The 22854-nt window shown below is 42.1% G+C and overlaps 1 protein-coding gene across 2 annotated transcripts in view; it reads left to right on the top strand.

Moving 5' to 3' along the window:
• The window catches only part of LOC146577727 (protein NLRC3-like), a 620451-nt gene that overhangs the window by 497648 nt on the left and 99949 nt on the right, over positions 1-22854 (top strand). The window contains exons 2-5 of one of the 2 annotated variants that reach the window (XM_085268220.1): positions 2095-2230; positions 5635-5711; positions 5828-7655; positions 9166-9343. The exons of the other annotated variant lie outside the window; for it this stretch is intronic. Coding sequence (XP_085124346.1) covers positions 2121-2230; positions 5635-5711; positions 5828-7655; positions 9166-9343 — 2193 coding nt within the window. The 5' untranslated portion in view covers positions 2095-2120. Of the gene's footprint in view, positions 1-2094; positions 2231-5634; positions 5712-5827; positions 7656-9165; positions 9344-22854 lie in introns of those variants that run through there. 2 annotated transcript variants of the gene reach the window in all.

The raw sequence follows: 22854 nt of genomic DNA, 5'->3' as shown, positions 1-22854 counted from the left end.
TTATAGAGAGAACAAGATGAAACACATATGCCGATAACATGCAAATTTTGCGGAAAAAAAGTAACACAGCCTCAGCTGCAAAAGAAAGGGAGCATGCATGGCAAAACATAGCCGACAGAGTCAATGCGTGAGTGTTAATTTAAACATTGATCTAGGGATTTCCACCCATTTAACACGTTATTTATTATATTTCATTTTTTATTTTATACATTTTATTTTGTGATGTGAGCGCAGGTGCAACCCAACAGGCCCCAAACGTTCCTGGCAGCAAGTAAAAATCAAATATAAAAATATAGTCCAAACAGGTAAGGTGTAATTGTATTATGAGCCATAGTGCTTGGTCTGTTTGTCCTATGTAAATCAATTAGAGGCTACATTAATTTTCTTTCTGTAAGCACTTATTGAAATTATCTGAGCACATTACAAGTACATATTTGCTTACTCTGTATGCTCAAATGTGACCCGTTATAGCCAACAGACAAAAAGCGGAGGCCCGAAAAACAGGTCGGGGTCCTCCACCACCACCACTCACAGAGCCTGGCCACTTGGCTTCCACATTTGTGATAATGTTGGCAGCATCACATATGATCTTCACAGTGCAGAGAACACAAATTAGCATCCATTACTATAATGAAATAATTTGTTAGTTTGAAATGCTACAGGGAACTATGTACCTGCACATTAATGCTGTGGAAAGACTTCCTGTTCACATAGTCTCCTTCATTTACTGAAGGAGCAATGATTGGAATGTGAGTGCCATCTGTAAAGCCAATCACGCCTGGGAACCATGAGAATAAATGTAAAATTTAAGTAGTAGTTCAAGTGTCACCACATCATGAATTAAGTTTCGTTCATCCTGCTACCTGCAATTTTGTGGCATCCCTCTTTGATGAATCTTGTGGGTCTGTGACCGGGGAACACAAACGAGTACAGGAGACGTTTCAGTGCAACTGTAACATTCCTGACTGCCCGACAGACGGTAGCCTTGGAAACGTGCTCAGCGTCACCAATATTATACAGAAAGCTCCCGTTTGCAGAAAAACGAAGTGCAATACAAATAATATGTACAGAACTGAGAGAATGTCCGCGATGTGTCACATGAGTAATATTAGGCCTGAGGATGTTATTCAAATAAATTATAGATTGTGCTGAAAAACGGTGACGTTCACACAGGAAATCATCAGGAAATGATAAAACGCGCTCTAATCACTCTCTCCCGGCGGAGAGCTCTGCGGAGGATTTGGGCTTCAACATCTACTGGCTCTTCAAGGAAGGGGCACGCCATGTCTGACACTTCCTACAGTCAGGTTTCCGACACAGAGGCGGAGAACGTCAGGGTTAGTTGAAGTAAACCTGCTAGGGGGCAGGTTAGCTTCACGGAGTGTGTCGTCATAGTGACTCACTCAGGCTTCATCTAAACTCGCTTTGTGAAACCGAAAACCCAGAGTTTTCGTTAACTCAGGGTATACTTACTCAGAGTTTGCACTAAACCGGCTTCCTGAAATAGGGCCCAGATATTGATTATGTTGGTAAACAGGCTGTAGCATAAACATCAGGTCTGTTCTGAAAACTGGCTTTATTTTTTCAAAGTGAGGGAATATCTGTGGTCTGATACCGCGGGCTCATGGGCTAAGGACTTGGATTGACAAGTCAAGCGCAGATGATTGTGTTGTTTCTTATAAAGGCTTGTGTGTGTGTGCCTTCCTGTGTGTGTCCTTGTGTCAGTGGAACTGAATCAGTGTGTTAGAGAAAGTGCTCCTCTGCTGTGCCGTCATCGTGTGGATGCTTCTTTTAAAGTTGGAACTCATGTTTTTATGATCTGCTTCATTTCATTGAACCTTTATTTCTAACCATGAAGTCCCTTTGAGGTTACAGCCTCCTGGTTAGGTTTAGGCTGTTATTGTGCTTCAGGCTGAAATATGAGGAGTAAGGAGTGGGGCTGGTTAGCCCTCATGACCCTCACCATAACACATACGTCACAGGACAGTGTTTACCACAGAAACTCCATGAAATGATCAATGAGAACTTTAGAAACCCGTCAGTGTGATGCTTCCAGTACAACAGCACCTCTGAGTGTGTGTGTTTGCCTCTCAGACTAACTCCACCCTGACATCGAGAAGATGGAGGAAGAGGATGGAGCAGGATCTGCAGCATCCAGCTGTGTGTCTGTGAGGAGTGACCGGTCCAAAGGAAAACCTCCAGAGTTCAGTAATGAACCTGCAGCAACAATGTAAGAGAGCTGCTGACTCATTTATTCAGTGTAAATAATGATTTTTGATGCAATGGGAGAAGAAAAATGACAAAAGCAGTTTTAAAAATAAGGATTAAAATATTACAAACTATATTTTTGAGTTTCCTGATGTAGTACAAAAATATATGAACATAACTGTATATAGGACAGATATTTTACGGTTCTTTTAGGCAGCACCAAAAAACAAAAAGACTGTTTTTAAGCTGTCTGAGGTAGTGAGTCAACATGTCACACTGGGTCAAAGGTCAGGGAGTAAAAGTGTGTTTTAAAGGAGGTTTAAAAGCAGCGAGTGAAGGAGCCTGTCGAGGTAAATCGTTCCATAACTGATCAAATTCAGTTGGTGGACCTCTGTGTGAAATCAAGCATCTGGTTCACAGAGAGGATAACCCTCACATGGGCTGTACAACATTATATAGGGAGACAAAAACAGAGATTATCGTAGCCATCGCTCTCTCGCATGGACGTGGCAGTCTTGCTGTCTGCTGCGAATCCTCCCCGTACCTCCGTGACCTCGTCTGGTATCTGCTCCCTCCTCTGTAAGATACAGTAAAGGAAAACATGTCTCTGCCTAGTCTTGAAAATCTAATCTTATCATCCATTGTTCTTCTAGGGCCTCTTCTTCTTGTGGCCTCAGCTAACTGCTAATATTTAAATGGCTAACGTTAACATTTATGATGAACTATGATTAATTAACTGATGTTGAAACTGGAGCTTTACTGACCTCTGAAATTCCTCCTAAAGTGTTATTCAGTGTTGTGACAGTCAGCTGCTTCAGCTGCTGCTGGGATGGGCTGTGGCAAAGAGAACAGAGAAAATCCAAACCAGAGTTTTTCTCTGAATTCAAAGCAAGGAAACAACAATATATTCTACATGGTGAAACTGATGGTTTCTGGTGTTTGGGTCTGTTTTTCTGTATTTATGCAGATAAAGTGTAAACTCAGATGAATTATACCATCAAATGTTAAAGGAAAATATCAGGATGAGTGTCTGTGAGCTGAGAAGGACGTGAAGCGAGCAGTTTATCCCAGAGCTGAAGCTGCTCTGTGTGCAGAGATGAGCTCAGATTCCTGCTGTGATTGATCAACAGTCACAGAAATGTAGACTTGTAGTTACAGTGGGGAAAAAAAGTATTTAGTCAGCCACCGATTGTGCAAGTTGCCCCACCTAAAATAATGACAGAGGTCAGTAATTTGCACCAGAGGTACACTTCAACTGTGAGAGACAGAATGTGAAAAAAAAATCCATGAATCCACATGGTAGGATTTGTAAAGAATTTATTCGTAAATCAGGGTGGAAAATAAGTATTTGGTCAATAACAAAAATACAACTCAATACTTTGTAACATAACCTTTGTTGGCAATAACAGAGGTCAAACGTTTACTATAGGTCTTTACCAGGTTTGCACACACAGTAGCTGGTATTTTGGCCCATTCCTCCATGCAGATCTTCTCGAGAGCAGTGATGTTTTGGGGCTGTCGCCGAGCAACACGGACTTTCAACTCCCGCCACAGATTTTCTATGGGGTTGAGGTCTGGCGACTGGCTAGGCCACTCCAGGACTTTCAAATGCGTCTGACGGAGCCACTCCTTTGTTGCCCGGGCGGTGTGTTTTTGAATCATTGTCATGTTGGAAGACCCAGCCTCGTTTCATCTTCAAAGTTCTCACTGATGGAAGGAGGTTTTGGCTCAAAATCTCACGATACATGGCCCCATTCATTCTGTCCTTAACACGGATCAGTCGTCCTGTCCCCTTGGCAGAAAAACAGCCCCATAGCATGATGTTTCCACCCCCATGCTTCACAGTAGGTATGGTGTTCTTGGGATGCAACTCAGTATTCTTCGTCCTCCAAACACGACGAGTTGAGTTTATACCAAAAAGTTCTACTTTGGTTTCATCTGACCACATGACATTCTTCCAATCCTCTGCTGTATCATCCATGTGCTCTCTGGCAAACTTCAGACGGGCCTGGACATGCACTGGCTTCAGCAGCGGAACACGTCTGGCACTGCGGGATTTGATTCCCTGCCGTCGTAGTGTGTTACTGATGGTGACCTTTGTTACTTTGGTCCCAGCTCTCTGCAGGTCATTCACCAGGTCCCCCCGTGTGGTTCTGGGATCTTTGCTCACCGTTCTCATGATCATTGTGACCCCACGGGATGAGATCTTGCGTGGAGCCCCAGATCGAGGGAGATTATCAGTGGTCTTGTATGTCTTCCATTTTCTGATGATTGCTCCCACAGTTGATTTTTTCACACCAAGCTGCTTGCCTATTGTAGATTCACTCTTCCCAGTCTGGTGCAGGTCTACAATACTTTTCCTGGTGTCCTTCGAAAGCTCTTTGGTCTTGGCCATGGTGGAGTTTGGAGTCTGACTGTATGAGGCTGTGGACAGGTGTCTTTTATACAGATGATGAGTTCAAACAGGTGCCATTCATACAGGTAACGAGTGGGGGACAGAAAAGCTTCTTACAGAAGACGTTACAGGTCTGTGAGAGCCAGAGATTTTCCTTGTTTGAGGTGACCAAATACTTTTTTTTCCACCCTAATTTACAAATAAATTCTTTACAAATCTTACCATGTGAATTCATGGATTTTTTTTTCACATTCTGTCTCTCACAGTTGAAGTGTACCTCTGGTGCAAATTACTGACCTCTGTCATCATTTTAAGTGGGGGAACTTGCACAATCGGTGGCTGACTAAATACTTTTTTGCCCCACTGTATTACTGCAGTATGGTCACAGCAGATACTGATAAACATGTATTATGAGGATGGATGATCAAGTTTCTCACTCTCTCCTTTAAATCTCAGTTTTTTTCTTCTTCACAGTTTATCTGTTAATTTATTAATGAATAACACTGAAAGAGTTTCTGTTATATTTCCCCTTGAACATCACCTTATTAGGGCGGCATTAGGAAATAGCCCCCCTCCAAAGAATGAATAAATGAATGATGATAATAATAAAATGATTCAAAAGCAGAGCTCAGAGTGGTAGAATGGTCAAACATGGATCCACGGGTGGTACAACTGCATTTGGTGACGTGACTAAAGCAAATCTTTCAAATAATCCCACCATCAACGGGATGTTGTCTCCTTTACTACGGTTACTTTACTTGGTCACCGTGTGAATTTCTTTGAAATGAACCAAATTCTTTTATTTGTTGGTTGTTGCATATTTAACCTCTACAGTCAGGAAAGGAGGAGATGAGGCCTCAACAATGTTGGGTTGTAGCTGTGGTTCAGGTTAGAGTGAGTGTCCATGGAATAAATGTAAGTCAGTGAACTGGAAACATGACTGTGTTAAACTTTTTTTTTCCTTTTTATAATGAGTCTAATCAAAGGTGGACAGAAGTATCTCCACTTTGACTTTTCTGTGTCACCATCAGAGCTTCTGCACAGTGTGGAGAAAGATCCAGAAGCAGAGCTGGACTGCAGACAGCCAGTCAGAGCAGCTGTGTACAAAGTAAGACTGAACATCTGTCTGCTGATGGACTCATTTCTGAAAACTGGACTTCTTGTGTTGTTCAGACATTGAAGAGTTTTCTTTCTCTTTAGTCTCATTGTTTTTCTTTCTTTCAGCAGATGTTGGTCTGCAGGAGGTTTTAGATGAACATAAGATCAGTCTGAGGAGGAGATGTGAATGTGTGACTGAAGGAAGTGATGAAACAGGAAGTAGAACCCTCCTCAACAGGATCTACACTGAGCTCTACATCACAGAGGGACAGAGTGAAGAGGTTCATACCCAACATGAGGTGAGGCAGCTGGAGACAGCTTCCAAGATGGACGCCCTCCATGACGCTCCAATCAGGTGCCAGGACATCTTTAAAGCCTTACCTGATCAACAGAGACCCATCAGAGTGGTTCTGACCAACGGCGTGGCTGGTGTTGGAAAAACCTTCTCAGTGCAGAAGTTCACTCTGGACTGGGCAGAGGGCTTGGAGAACCAACATGTCAGTGTGGTGGTTCTGCTTTCATTCAGGGAGCTGAACCTGATCAGAGATGAGCAGTACAGTCTTCTGGAGCTGCTCCATGTTTTCCATCCAACATTACAGAAGGTCACAGCAGAGAAGCTGGCTGTCTCTCAGCTTTTGATCATCTTTGACGGCCTGGATGAAAGCAGACTTTCATTGGATTTCACCAACAGGAAGCTGCTGTCTGATGTCACACAGAAGTCATCAGTCAACCAGCTGCTGACAAACCTCATCCAGGGGAATCTGCTTCCCTCGGCTCTCGTCTGGATAACTTCCCGACCCGCAGCAGCCAATCAGATCCCTCCTACATGTGTTGACAGGCTAACAGAAGTACGAGGCTTCACTGACGCCCAGAAGGAGGAGTACTTCAGGAGGAGATTCAGTGATGAAGAGCTGTCCAGCAGAATCATCTCCCACATGAAGACATCCAGGAGCCTCCACATCATGTGTAGTATCCCAGTCTTCTGCTGGATCACTGCTACAGTTCTGGAGCACATGTTGACTACAGAGCAGAGAGGAGAGCTGCCCAAGACCCTGACTGACATGTACTCACACTTCCTGCTGGTTCAGACAAAGAGGAAGAAGAACAAGTACCATGAGGGACATGAGACGAGTCCACAGGAGCTGATGGAGGCTGACAGGGAAGATCTTCTGAAGCTGGGGAGGCTGGCGTTTGAACATCTGGAGAAAGGAAACATCATGTTCTACCAAGAAGACCTGGAGCAGTGTGGTCTGGATGTGACAGAGGCCTCGGTGTACTCAGGAGTTTGTACAGAGATCTTCAAAAGAGAGTGTGTGATCTTCCAGAAACCAGTCTACTGCTTTGTTCATCTGAGCATTCAGGAGTTTCTGGCTGCAGTCTACATGTTCCACTGTCAAATCAACAGGAAGACAGAGGTGCTGAAGATGTTTCTAAAACCAAAATCTTTAATCAAGATGATTTCCAGTGTTTTTGATAACAAAGATCTCCAATCACTTGAGGTATTTATGAGGAGAGCCATGTCTAAATCCCTCCAGAGTAAAAATGGCCACCTGGACCTGTTTGTTCGCTTCCTTCATGGCCTCTGTCTGGAGTCCAACCAGAGACTCTTAGAAGGTCTGCTGGGTCAGACAGAGATCAGTCCAGGAACCATCCAGAGAGTCATCAACAACCTGAAGAAGATGAACAGTGATGAAATCTCTCCTGACAGAAGCATCAACATCTTCCATTGTCTGATGGAGATGAACCACCTCTCAGTACATCAGGAGATCCAAGAGTTCCTGAAGTCAGAGAACAGATCAGAGAAGGAACTCTCTGAGATCCAGTGCTCAGCTCTGGCCTTCATGCTGCAGATGTCAGAGGAGGTTCTGGATGAGTTGGACCTGCTGAAGTACAAAACATCAGAGCGGGGACGACAGAGACTGATTCCAGCTGTGAGGAACTGCAGAAAGGCTCGGTGAGTCCAGATGTGGTCATTAACATCATTGATCAGTGTAGGTTAGTAGTTTAATTTTGAAAATAAAATCAGATTGTAACCACAAAGTGTTTGTGTCCGTACGCTGCAACCTTCCACACCATTCCTTTATTGTACAGACTCAGCAGCAGCTCCATGGATCCCAAATCCAAGAGTGGAGAACAGATTTGAAGTGTGTCACATCCATGCAGTCACAGCTGTTTCCACCATGTTTCCACTGATATTAATCCTGTTCAATGACACGTTTCATATCAGTGAATATGTTCTTTAGGACGTCCACTGACATGTTTAAGTGTCCTGCTGGAAATCACTCAAATCATCCATGAAATCCATGAAAAATCCTTTTAGTGTTTCTAACTTCACCCTCTGTCCTCTCTCTCTCTCCATCCTCCTCACTGCTTCTTTCACTGATAATCACACAAACATCGTATTCAGCTACAAAATAACACAATAATATCATCTGATCATCATTATTATAAGAGCAGGATCCATATTTGATATCAGAGTAACACACTGCTTGGTTATGTGCAGTCATCATCAGTGACTGCGGGTCAAACAGAAGCTCTGTGATTGGTTGCTGACCTTGGTCACCTGTCCACTCTCACCTGTTTGTGTTTGCTCTCTCTTTGCTGTCTCCATCCTCTCTCTCCTTTCTCTCCCTCTCTGTCTTTGTACGTCACTCAGGTCCAATGGAAACAGTGACATTTACAAACCAATCAAAGACAAACTGATCCATGTCAGGTTATAACAATATTCAAAGTGAATACAGGCTGCTGCTGGACACAGACAGGTAACATCATTTTGACTTGCTGTCACCTGGATCTGGACTCATAAACACTGAAGCCCTGAACAGGAATACAAATCATTTTCTGCCAACTAGCGACACACCAGCAGATAATGGCTCAGAAAGCTAAAATGAGCCAATCATTTCTGTGTTTAGTTCCCCTGAAATCAGATCTGATATCAGCAGCTCTGAGTTCATTCATTATTATTGTCCAGTGATGAGATTTCTGCTCCATTTGGTAACAGTCAGCAGGTTTTTCCTGCGTGTGGACGTGAACAGTCGTACCTGACAGCAGGTAGCAAACAGAGATCATCTTTCCAGCTGGAACTCTTCATTGAGCTGAACTCATTCAAAATGTTCTGGAGTCAAAACAGGAAACAGTCCAAATGTGTGTCTTCACTCTGACTCTGGATCAGATCTCAGTGACAGACTGTGGACATTATGGAAGCCTAAATGTGACACCATCTTCCTCCTTCATCTGCAGATTAAAGCCAAACAAAGATTCTCATTAAAAGTCTGCAGGTCTGAGAGAGACTCAATCGTTGTGTCATGTCAAACACAGTAAGAGGAGCTGAAGCACAGATGTGAAGAGCAGATTCATCAGATTATGACCTCACTCTGTTTTGTCTTCATATACATTCAGTCTGTGTTTATAATGCAGATTTTCTGCTTTTATAATAACACATTTTATATTTTCTATCATCACAGACTGACTCGGTGTGGACTCTCAGAGTCTCACTGTGAAGTTGTGGCCTCAGCTCTGAAGTCAAACCCCTCCCATCTGACACAGCTGGACATGAGTGAGAACAAGCTGCAGGATTCAGGGATGAAGCTTCTGTGTGCTGGACTGGAGAGTCGAAACTGTAGACTGGCGACTATGAGGTGAGTTCACTGACTGCGGCTGTTGTAGTTTTTCTATATTTCAGGTCTTTAATTGATGTTTGAAACTTTCTTTAGTTCCTAAATGTTCAGGATGTGTCTGAAGACAAATGTGAAGAAGTTTGAGTGCTTTCAGAAATGTTGTCTTTCCAAACGACTGAACAACAGTTTTTCCTTTTGGCTCCAAACAGAAGTGACAGACTTGAGCAGGGTTCATTTAAAGGCTGACAGAAGTGGAGTGGTGACGGGGAGATGTTTGACAGGACAGTGTTTCAGCCTCCACAGGTTCATGTTGTGCTCCATCAGTCAGTAAAGATGAAGTCAGTGCTGATGAGGCTGTAGAGTGTGTGAGGGATGTGAATGAGGATGATGAAGATCTGATGATAGCAGGTAAAAACAGGCTGCAGAGACTTTGAGCCATACAGGGCACACAGTGTGTGTACAGAACAGCTGAAATCATTATGGAGGCCTCACTGGAATATGGAAGCATCACAGTACAGCTTCAGTGAAGCATTAAAGTCTCTGATATGAGATGAGAAATGAAGCAGCCAGAGCTTTTTCATGAGTGGAAATCCACTGTGACTGTGAGCTGCTGCTACAGCCTCCAGATTAGCCAGCAGCTCATCCTGCTCAACATTTTCTCACCAACTTTAATGGAAGTGTGATGTTTTCAGCTGGAGTGATGGTCAGGGTGGCCTCCCTCTCCTCTTCTTCTCCTCTTCCTCTTTCATTTGTAAAGCCACCTCTGCTGCTTTCATTCATTTGGAAGTCCTGTAGCTGAGTTTGGGAGAGACTAACAGCCTCGGCAGCAGAGGGGAGAAAGGCTGTAACACCACCACTTTACTCTGTTCTACCTGTCACATCATTTTATCAGGAAACAAATATGCTCATGTTTTTACTATGTTTGTCTTGAAGATGTAAGAAGATCACATGGTGCTTTTTATTATTGTGTTGGTTTGTTTCCTGTCTCTTGGATGGAGCCCAGCTGTGCGTGGCCCCTGGGCCTGTGGTCAGAGTGTGTGCTGGATAATCCGGCCCAGGATGAGGCCAAACTGACATGGGATGAAATATCTGTCACATAATTGAGCTTAGTGTAGTTTCATTTCTGCACAATTTAAAAACAACCAAAACTTTGTTCTGTCTTTTCTATGTTATACTGTAGACTTTCTTTGATACTGTGTCCAAAAGGAGCAGCTTTTACTTTGAAGGGGAGGCGTCTCTGTTTCCTCTTCAGGTTGCATGATGGAAGCAAATGAGTGTGTGATGTTCTTTCAGTGTTGCACTTTGCAGACGGTCCCTGAGCACTGGTCTCACAGCCAGCTGCACATAGAGACCAGTGTTGTTAGTCCAGGTCAGAAGATGACTTGTTGGAATGAAAATGAGCTTGTAGTTTGTCTGCTTTAATAATGTGACTGGAAAAAGGTGTTGGACTTCAAATATGTCCATTTCTTTCACACTTCACCTTTAAAAGTGAAGCCTTGTGGTTCCTGGAGGGAAAAACACGACTTTTTCAAGTCTTTGTCCTGTTTTTATGAGAAATGTACGACTTTAATGTGAAACATTCAGAGTTTTTTCTCTTGTTGTGTTTGTTTGAAGCTGCTTCCTGTTGGCTTCAGCTGTTTGGAGTTTCCATTTTCTAAACTTCTACATTCTGAACCTTCTTCAGCTCTGAACAGATGATGAAACACTGAATGATTTCAAGCTCACACTTTGTCTAATAAACTTACATCTTTCATTCTTTATACAGATTGTGGGGCTGTGGTTTGTCAAAGATCAGCTGTGATTATCTGGCAGCAGCGCTGAAGTCCAACCCCTCCCATCTGAGAGAGCTGGACCTGAGTACGTACTACGGGTCTTTGACCAAGAACAACCTGCAGGATTCAGGAGTGAAGCATCTGTGTGGTTTCCTGGAGAGTCCAGGATGTGGACTTGAAACTCTGAGGTCAGTCAGCATGTTTTAGTTGTGCTGAGATGAATATGATGTGAAAGTTGTGCTGACACTAAACTGCAGACATCAGGCTGATATTATACTGATCCACACTGAGGATATTCATGGTAAAGTCTGTTTTCTTCTTCTCTGGTTTAGTCCATTGACTGCAGCAGAACAATGTTCACATTTCAAACAGTGAGACTCAACATATGGCCTGCGGCCCACACGCGGCCTGCCCACCTTTCCTGATTCAGAGAGAGGGGACCCTGATTAACTGTGTAGTGTTCTTCCTCACAGTTCTAAGTATCAGACACAACAATGAATAATCCACAGCTGACTGTCTTTAGCAGGTCAAAGGTCACGGCACACAGCAGGCAGTGGGAAATATTATAATTCTGATCATTTATCAGCACATATCCATATGTATAAAAACAAAGCTGACACTGTGAGACTTGATCAGAGGTGTGATCATCACAGCAGAGGCCTTTGTGTCAAAGTCACTGAGGATCAAACAGAAACACATGAAGCAGATTTTCCTGTTCTGGCTTTTTATAGCAGATAACCTTCAAAATATTCTGCAGTCCATCAAAAACTGAAGCAAACCATGAATCAACATGTGAACATGAGCTGATGCTGCTGAAGTGAAGCAAAGTTACAGAGGTTTGATTACAGACACAGCTGAGAGTTTGTAATCTGTCATCATTTTAAAAGGTTTAAATTTCTTCAGTATTGAACAGCAGAAATGAGGCTTTGTTTTCGGAGGCCGACAGCAGTGAACACAACAGCAGACTGGTGCGTAATAAGCAGTGAATAATGCAGGAAACAGATTTTTGAAGGTAAACTGTTCTTGAAGTACACTGAGAGAGAGAGAGCTGTGCAGGAAGTAAACGTCAAAGTCAGAGAGAATTCATGACGATGTTCATCAAACGTAAAGCGTAGTTTGGATCTTCTTCTGCTGCTGGTTCAGTCAGTTTTGGTTGGAGACAGATGAAACCTGCAGCTTCAGGATCTGTGAGCTGTCCACTTTCAGCCCCGACGGCGTGTCCGTGTACGTGCCGTCGAGTGAACGATCCACGCTCTGTGTTTCCATCTTTGTGTGTTTAGCTGCTCTCATTTACTGTTTTATCTGTTTGCTTGTTGTTGAAATACTTTTGGGAGCTTTAACCTGAGATTCTGGCAAAATACATTTATATTAAAAATCGATTCAGGATTGAAATGAATCAACATCGCTTTATTCAAATTAAAACAATTTAAATAGGAAAATCCATTTTTTTACACCCGCCTCTAATGCTGGGTAATGTCAGCTGGTCCATGTGCAGCTGGCTGTGAGGCTCAGGGAGCGTCTACAAAGCGCAACACTGAAAGAACATCATCCATAAATATTGAGTAATAACTGGACTCTCATACAGCGAGACTCAAATGCCTTTAAACATCAGCTTATCCTGCTGATCCAAGTCCAACAATGAGTTTGTAAAAACATGTTTGTCAATCATTTTGTTTGGTTTCTGAGGAAAATGATTCAATAACTTGCTGCTAATACACAACATTTCATGATATTTCCTCATAACCCTCTTTTGTCTGACAATTTGATCCCATTTGAATTTGCAATAAAGGATCCACAGAGTTCGGTGACAATAATGACAGTAGATGTTTGTGTGAAAGTGCTGGAAGCAAATGAGTGTGTGATGTTCTTTCAGTGTTGCACTTTGTAGACGGTCCCTGAGCACTGGTCTCACAGCCAGCTGCACATAGAGACCAGTGTTGTTAGTCCAGGTCAGAAGATGACTTGTTGGAATGAAAATGAGCTTGTAGTTTGTCTGCTTTAATAATGTGACTGGAAAAAGGTGTTGGACTTCAAATATGTCCATTTCTTTCACACTTCATTTCCACATTGCTTCACTTTAAAAGTGAAGCCTTGTGGTTCCTGGAAGGAAAAACACGACTTTTTCAACTCTTTGTCCTGTTTTTATGATAAATGTACGACTTTAATGTGAAACATTCAGAGTTTTTTCTCTTGTTGTGTTTGTTTGAAGCTGCTTCCTGTTGGCTTCAGCTGTTTGGAGTTTCCATTTTCTAAACTTCTACATTCTGAACCTTCTTCAGCTCTGAACAGATGATGAAACACTGAATGATTTCAAGCTCACACTTTGTCTAATAAACTTACATCTTTCATTCTTTATACAGATTGAGGGACTGTGGTTTGTCAGAGATCAGCTGTGATTATCTGGCAGCAGCGCTGAAGTCCAACCCCTCCCATCTGAGAGAGCTGGACCTGAGCTGGAACAAGCTGCGGGATTCAGGAGTGAAGCATCTGTGTGGTTTCCTGGAGAGTCCAGGATGTGGACTTGAAACTCTGAGGTCAGTCAGTATGTTTTAGTTGTGCTGAGATGAATATGATGTGAAAGTTGTGCTGACACTAAACTGCAGACATCAGGCTGATATTATACTGATCCACACTGAGGATCTTCATGGTAAAGTCTGTTTTCTTCTTCTCTGGTTTAGTCCATTGACTGTAGTAGAACAATGTTCACATTTCAAACCTTCGAAGAAGAATAAAAATCCTCCACTGGATAATTCACTGTGAAACTCTCCAACTCTTCATTTCACCTTAAAGTCTGTCTGACACTGAAATCCAAAGCAAAATGTGCGTTTGCTTTACAGACAGCAGTCCAACACAAACATACACACATCATCCAAAACACAGTCCAACATCCAAATCTCCTCCACTGCCAGCATGAATGATGGGAAAGAGAAGGAGGAACACTCTGACATTCAGGGTTAGAATGAGTTTCATGAAGCAGACTGTGAAGATCAAAGCTGCATTAGAAAGCTTACATGAATGAATGAGTGGACAGAAGTGGACAGAGATCATCTGAAGCACTTCAAAGGCTTTAAATCAGCACATTTCTCTTTATTCTTTATCAACTCTGTTAGTTTCTCTGTTTTCTGTGGAATGAAGCTAACAGCAGGCTAATAAGATGCTGACCAATAGGTTTCTATTAAAGGTTGTAATTTGTATATGAAAAAGTGCTTTGGCTCAGCAGGGATCAGCTTACAGGTAGAATACAGCTGCTGGATGGGATTAGCATGTCATAGCTATCTACCAAACTGCTAACTGGGGGATTTCAGGCCATCTATGGATCATTTTTGCTAACTGTTTATTCAGCTTAGGCTCACAGGGCTGCAGCCTGTGCCCTAGCTGTCATAGGGCAAGAGGCGTGGTCCACCTGCACAGGTGAGCAGTCCATCACAGGGCCAACAGAGAGACACAGAGAAGCACTCTCTCACATCCACACCTACAGCCAATTTAGAAGCACCAATGAACCTAAGCAGCATTTCATTGGACTGTGGGAGAACATCCAACCTCCACAGAAAGGCCAACAAGCTTCAACCTACAACCTTCTTGCTTTAAGGCACTAGTGCTAACCACTTTTCCCCATTTCAGCCCAAATCCTGCATCTTCCTGTTTCTGACTCCAGGCCAGCTCCACTAACACTTTCTCATCAGACACTGCCACCTAGTGGAGGAAGTCTTAGTTCCATTTGAAGCTTCAGATGACAGTTAGTTCCTTTACAAAGAGGTGGAGGTGGTGGGGCCACAGCACCATCATCACTGAGTGCCATAGGACACTTAACCTTTGTTTCCATATGCTGGGAACTTCCTGTTGTTCCAAGGAGGACTGGAAAATGTGTGAAAATCTCCCAGTCAGTTCCTCACAGCACACTTCGATCATTTCCCTTCCACAGCATCAGGACCAGGGCTTTTTCTCTCTTTGGTCCTACTAAGAGATTTCCACACAAACACCTCATCAGTGGGACTCTCAGAGCTACCAGCCCTTTGCTACAATCACAAAGCTCTTCATTGAAATCAATGATATCAAAGCTGGAATCAAATGAGTCCAAGTCTTCTGCTGATTCAGCATCACATTCATCTTTGCTCCTTGTCCTGCATCCCCACCATGGACTTCATTCCTTTCCAAGCCAGCCTTGAGTGTCCTTTATTCAGCTCATCCTCTGCTTTACTTTTACACCTGATTTTAGCTGCTTTATCTCTCTTTCAACAAGTTTCTGTGCCTCAATCTTTTTCTTCTCTCCCTCATAACAAGACAGCTTCTTCTGCCTGAGAACATGTTGGAGTGATTTACTAATCCAGGGCTGCTTATTGGGGAAAATACTTCCTGTTTCCAAAGTAATCCCCATTTTTCCCAGAAAGAAATGTAAGTAGAAATCGATGATCTAAGTGAGAACATGAGCCTTTAAAAAGTCCCAGTGGGTGCAGTCAAAGCAGTCCCTCAGTCCCAGTATAGAGTCTTTGGTGCAGACTGGAACAACTGTGTGCCCAGTTTGAGCTCTCTTCAGTCCTGTGACCTGACAGACCCAGAGGGGCCATCACATCACATTTAGAAGCTCCCCTAATGGAGCCACAACACATGTCCAACACTTAGTCTGTCTTGTTGGACCAACTGGAAGAAATGATTCAAGGACTTAGTCACAGAACAGAGATTCAAATCTCCAAAATACAACTGGCTGCATCAGGACATATAGTCTGAAACTCTGCACAGTTTCCTGTTTGAAGCTGCTTCCTGTTGGCTTCAGCTGTTTGGAGTTTCCATTTTCTAAACTTCTACATTCTGAACCTTCTTCAGCTCTGAACAGATGATGAAACACTGAATGATTTCAAGCTCACACTTTGTCTAATAAACTTACATCTTTCATTCTTTATACAGATTGAGGCTCTGTGGTTTGTCAGAGATCAGCTGTGATTATCTGGCAGCAGCGCTGAAGTCCAACCCCTCCCATCTGAGATTGCTGAACCTGTACGGAAACAACCTGAAGGATCCAGATGTGAAGCAGCTGTCTGATCTTCAGCAGAGTCCAGACTACAGACTGGAGAATCTTCTGTAAGTAGAGTGATGGAGTGAGTGGGTGGTGCTGTCAGCAGTATTGTACTAAACACAGTCAGTATGAAACAAAGATCCAGTGTTTCCTGTAAAGCTGCAGCTTCTCAGTGAAGCTGTGAGAGGAGAATGGTGACAGGCTTCAGGATTGGACACAAACACTTCCTGTTTCTCACCTTTATGGTCACCATAGTAACGGCTGACAGGCTCTGATCAAACGCTGTCAACAGCCAATCAGCTCTCTGAACAAAGCAGCATGCAGACCAATGACTGCATTCATTTCCAAGTTTAAAGCAGTGAAGAACACAGTCTGTAGGTGAGGAAGAATTTAGTGAGAGCAGATGTTTGGATGGAATTCCTCCAGTTAACAGCTGGAACCGTCCATCTGGATTGTTGGGCTTGTTGTTGGGGTTCCTACAGAGCTCAGAGTGGACACACCAAGGTTCTTCTAATGAATGAAAGTCCAAACTCAAACTAGGAGGGAAAAACATTTTCATCAACTTCAATAAAAATCCAAAGATTAGAAAAAGTGAAGCAACAATGAGTCCTAGTACAGTCCCAGCACTGAAGTCCCTGCTGCTCTTTATACTGGATGTGCTGCATCACTGACTGACAGCTGATGAAGAGTCTCTGGAAACACTCGTTTATCTCCTCTGCTCTTCCTTCTTCTCTCTGCAGGTGGAGCTGATGATGGTAAACAGGACGGTGTGTGTGCTGAGAGAGGAGGAGCTGTGTCCTGATGATCCAGAGAGGTTGAAGCAGCAGCAGACGCTTTCCTTTTTGTCTCAATAATGTCTCCATAATGCTGCAATGTTATCTGCTCCAGAAACACACTGTGCAGAAGCTCTGATGGTGACACAGAAAAGTCAAAGTGGAGATACTTCTGTCCACCTTTGATTAGACTCATTATAAAAAGGAAAACAAAGTTTGAACAGTCATGTTTCCAGTTCACTGACTTACATTTATTCCATGGACACTCACTCTAACCTGAACCACAGCTACAACCCAACATTGTTGAGGCCTCATCTCCTCCTTTCCTGACTGTAGAGGTTAAATATGCAACAACCAACAAATAAAAGAATTTGGTTCATTTCAAAGAAATTCACACGGTGACCAAGTAAAGTAACCGTAGTAAAGGAGACAACATCCCGTTGATGGTGGGATTATTTGAAAGGTTTGCTTTAGTCACGTCACCAAATGCAGCTGAACCACCCGTGGATCCATGTTTGACCATTCTACCACTCTGAGCTCTGCTTTTGAATCATTTTATTATTATCATCATTCATTTATTCATTCTTTGGAGGGGGGCTATTTCCTAATGCCGCCCTAATAAGCTGAGATTTAAAGGAGAGAGTGAGAAACTTGATCATCCATCCTCATAATACATGTTTATCAGTATCTGCTGTGACCATACTGCAGTAATAACTACAAGTCTACATTTCTGTGACTGTTGATCAATCACAGCAGGAATCCGAGCTCATCTCTGCACACAGAGCAGCTTCAGCTCTGGGATAAACTGCTCGCTTCACGTCCTTCTCAGCTCACAGACACTCATCCTGATATTTTCCTTTAACATTTGATGGTATAATTCATCTGAGTTTACACTTTATCTGCATAAATACAGAAAAACAGACCCAAACACCATAAACCATCAGTTTCACCATGTAGAATATATTGTTGTTTCCTTGCTTTTAATTCAGAGAAAAACTCTGATTTTGATTTTCTCTGTTCTCTTTGCTGCTGATTCTCTATCTCATCTTCGCTCTCAAACATTTAAAAAGCAGCGAGTCTGCAGCTGAAGGAACACAAACTCAAACTGTCGGAACAGGTTTGATTGTATCTTGCGTTTATTAATTTGGTGATTCATCAAATGTATGTAGCCTGGTCTCAAATATCTATTTTAGACACTACAGGTTAAAAGGATATAAATATTGTCATGTAAAAACTTTATTGTAAATATTTCATATGTGTTTAAAAAACAAGAGTTCAAATGCATTAAAAACGTGTTTAAAATCACAATAAATAGAAGTCAATTATAATTTAAGTGTTCATGGAGTTAAAGTTACAAGAAACCCAAAGGTTTGTTATCTAATGTAAAGCAAGGAAAACTTTGTATTTGCTTCAAGTTGTTTTACAAGCTCATTTTGGGTTGTCAATCTTGTATTTGTTTTTATCCCATTGGTTGATGTAAACCTATTGTCCAATCAGACGTGAGGAAGGCGGGATCTAAGTGAGGCGAAGAAAAGAAAAACTAAGCTAGTGAGAGTCGGCAGCAGCACGTTACCGGAGGAGGTTGTGTACCAGAGTTAACGGGAGAATAGTCAAAACAATAGCCGGGGATGCAGAGTCTATGTTTCTGTTATGGACTGTTTTGCCCTGTGATGAGTGAGTACAGAATGTTGAGTTAGCATTGAGCTTAAACGGAATGTATAAGTACTTAAAATGTATGATGTTAATCGCGAGTTAGCATGTTAGCATTTTAGAGCCTGTATTAGCTATGTATGCTGAGTATGTAAGCTACAGATTACTCCATGGAACTAAATAGTAATCTCTAATGCACAGTGGACCGAGAGGAATTCTCTGGACCCTTCTGCTGTGGATAGGATTTCTGTGGGTTTGTCCCAGTGTGCTCAGCAGCCCATGTATGCCGCTAATTCCGACCACGTTGCCGAGTGGAGGCCGCATGGTCACAAACCGAGCCTGCCCCTCAGCTTGTCCTCGCACTTAGCCCGAAGGATTTCTGAGTAGCCACGAGCACGTGCGTTTTGTTTTCTGCTTGTTTATCAAGCGAAGCGGCCATTTGTGTGTTTTCTGGCCCAACGAGCCCGAGCAACGATCAGGCCTGCAACGGTTTCAGTAAATGAGCTCTAAAAGGTTACAAATTTGAACTGGACTAAAAAGGGGAATATCTTGGATAAATGTGTTGTTTCTAAAACACTGACTGTGAATTGTGAAGAGGAAAAAACCATCCAATTTAATTGTAAGGAAACACTTCAGAACTTGGAATATTGTATTTTTTTTATTTAAATCATACTTTGTTTTGACTAAATCTTACATTTTGAATTTAAAGTTTTGTGTTTTGTCATATTTATGATTTACAGAGTTTATAAGTGATAAGGGTTACTAAAAAGGTAAGAGAGAGGTTTAACATGTTAGATAAATTCATTATTCTTAGTGAAGATTAGACAGAACTCCTTATTTTCACTAAGTGGAAGCACTGCCAACATTAAGATTTCTAAGTACAAAGGTTAAAACTGGTTAGCTATTGTTTCTCCTGTTTGCCAATACAATAAGTAACGTACCCAGGGCCCCGCTCAGAGTACTATCACCATCTTAACCGAGGGTTAATCCAGAGCTACTTGAGTTGGGTGCTGTCATAATCTGCTGCTGAGTCTCTTACGCTGATGAAAATGCAGAAAACACAGATCACGAACACCAGTTCAACCAATCACATTCATTCCACTTTGATCTGTGACACTGATGCATTCATCTCTGTTACAGTGTTGCGTTAGACTGCTATATTTTTTTGTGTTCTTTATGCTGTAGATTTTCATGTCTCTGGAATAGTTGGCAGCAATAAGGATGATTTTCTGTAAAATCATATTGATATGACCGTGAATTATTCGTAGATGAGCGTTAGATTAGTTTGATGGGTTAACTCAGAGAGCTGAAGATATGGTGGACATGCTGACCTCGCTCCGTGGTGTACAGGGCCGTTTACCCTCATGATTAATATTCACAATAAAAAAAGAATGAGGCGAACATCATGAAGTCTGTGTGTGTTTCATAGTGTCGAACCACCTTTGTACAGTTAAACCTAACAGTTACTACATGACGGAAACACCAACGTTATTTCTTTTATGCGTTTATCAGGTCACGCTGATTATTGAACAAAAACCCAAACATCAGCTGTTAATCGAATTTTTTTGCTCTCTCTCCTCCTTAAACATGTTTTTAATGTTAGTTATTATTCAGAATTGGCGACTGGAACACGTATGACACATACGAACATCAGGAAATAAAACCTCAGTAAATGAAGTCAGTGTACAGCGGGGGTTATGGCAGCTGTGTACCGGGACATGCGCTTTGTCGGTGGTAATAACAGCTCAATTGCTTGCGAGGCGAGCGGGTCTGTCCCACGCTTTGCCGTGAGCAGGGTTCATACGCCTTTTTCAGGGTCAAATTCAAGCACTTTTTAAGCACTTTCAAGGTCCCTTTTCAAGCTTTTCCAGCTTTTTCAGCCCCCCGCCAAAAAAAAGAAAGAATGCATGTTTCAATTCGCATTACCTCAGTAAAACCATGTGAAAATGAAAACAAATCATCCTACGTGAACTTAAATACCTTTGTTCAACTTTTGCTAAGAAATAGAAAAACGCACCACACAAAAATACAGTGGAACCCCGACTTACAAATGCCCCATTTCACGAAAAATTCAAGTTACGAAGGCACTGAATGGCAATATTTCTGCCCGTGTTATGGCAAAATGCCCGAGTAACAAAATCCGCTGGCTCCGATTGGCTGAGCCTACAACGCCCACAATGCCTTCCCAATCATGTGACAACCCCTTGGTTTCCGCACTTGCGCTTCGCTGTTCCACTTGAACGACGAATTGTTGTTCTAGTTAGCAATTAGCCTATAGCCTATCGTTCAGCATCGCCTCACTTAAAACGCGCAACTCAATTACGAAAGACCCTCGGGAATGAATTCATTTTGTAAGTCGGGGTTCCACTGTACTGTACTACCTTATATACATAGTGTATAAACTCTAAATGCCCATTTCACTTAAAAATTAAGATGTGAAAACGTGAACAAAAAAAGAAAGAAATAAGTCTGCTCATCAGATATTGATGCTTCTTTCTTGTGTGACAAGAATTAGGAGACAGATGTCTGTTTGTTTTTTAAGTTAGTTCCCAATAAAGCTGTTTTATTGCTAACTACATTGCTATCTGTATTATTGCTGAAGTCCTAAAGGATCACCTTTAAAGTGTTTGTGCTAATAACATGTACAGTCAGACAGGCATGGAGAACAGCACTGACTGGGAGGCTTTGAACAGATCAAATAGTTCAATTCAACATATAAGACTTTAAGAATGCACAAGCATCTACTTAAAATCTATTGAATTTGTCATCTGTGATATTATTTTGTACAATTCCAATGTATTTTGTTCATCTCCCTTAAATAAACAGGCAGCCTTAAAGTATGAAATATTCATATACAAACACATATAAATGTGTGAACTGTCTCAGTGGCTGATTGTGCCCCACAGGCCTCAGTGTGAGCTTGAAGACATTTATAATGTTTAAGTAGTTTAATGTGCAGGTGCTGACCATAAACACATTTTGAATGAAAGCCGGGGAACTTTGGTAGCACAGAAACAAGTGGCTATTCTTTGTGACCATATGGACCACTCATATTACCGTTATTTCAAATACTCCAGAAAGCTGGTGTCCAGGGTGTAATTGGCCGTTTTTGACTACTTTTGATTTGGCCTCTATATTTCACATTTAAAAATTGTTTATCTTGCCAATCTGTTATTTTCTCATTTTGACAAAGTGTATCAGCACAATTTATCTAAATTCAGACAAAATTTAAAATACAAGTAGAAAGTGATATTTTTGATTGTAAAAACCACAAGCATGTTTAACAAATCATTTTCATAACTTGAAATGCAAACAGAAATTGTACATTTTTTAAAATACACACAAGTTTTGCAGACAACAAAGTTATATTTACCTAAAAATGCAGCCAAGGCTCAGACGCTTTTTATGTAACCATTTCAAACTATTTACAGAACAATCAGGCGCAAGGCAGCCCAGGCGGGGAAATTTTGCTTTTACATTTTGCGACGCATTTTATTTCTCTATCTGATAAGAAAACTATTCAATCAGATAGTTGTTTGTGGTGAGCAATAATAAACAATGGATAATCCGTATACAAACAAATTCAAGCTTTTCTCCTCAATGGAGAGCCTCCCCCGATTGAACAACAACGCGTCAACAACATGCTGTGACTCTTCTTCCCTCTAAAGTCCTGGTGTTAACACTCACCCTGCATCAGCTTCACCTATTTTTAAATTGTTTTTACTTTTCAAACTGACGGATCATTTGAAGCCAACCATCCAAAAACTGCTTCAGCTGTGTTTGATGTTTATGCTACAGCCTGTTTACCAATATAATCAATATCAGATATCAGAGCAACAGAAACCTCGGTGATCAGGACGCTGGGACTGAGAACAGGAAGTGGCTCAAACATCACAGTTTCATAACGTCACCCTGAACTCCACTCACGGAGTTTCTGTCGCCATTGTAGTTTTTTTTTTCTCCAAGCATGACATCCCGGTGCATTTCAGACCCACCAACACGCTCAGACAAAAACTGGTTCACCCGAAAGATAAAACGCCTAAACACAGACTTAACAATGTGGTGTATGCTGTACAGTGCAGCGAGGAATGCTCAGACCTCTACATTGGAGAGACCAAACAGCCACTTCATAAGCGCATGGCACAACACAGAAGAGCCACCTCCACAGGACAAGACTCAGCAGTCCATCTGCATCTTAAGGATAAAGGACACTCTTTCGAGGATGCCAATGTTCACATTTTGGACAGAGAGGACAGATGGTTTGAAAGAGGAGTGAAAGAAGCCATCTATGTCCACTGTGAGCGACCATCTTTGAACAGAGGCGGGGGTT

This window comes from Mchenga conophoros, linkage group LG3, assembly GCF_057382185.1.
Source record: "Mchenga conophoros isolate Kocher_MC1m ecotype Shallow Benthic linkage group LG3, M_conophoros_male_GT1.1, whole genome shotgun sequence".
Lineage (NCBI taxonomy): Eukaryota > Metazoa > Chordata > Actinopteri > Cichliformes > Cichlidae > Mchenga > Mchenga conophoros.
This window is presented reverse-complemented; position numbering and strand designations above follow the sequence as displayed.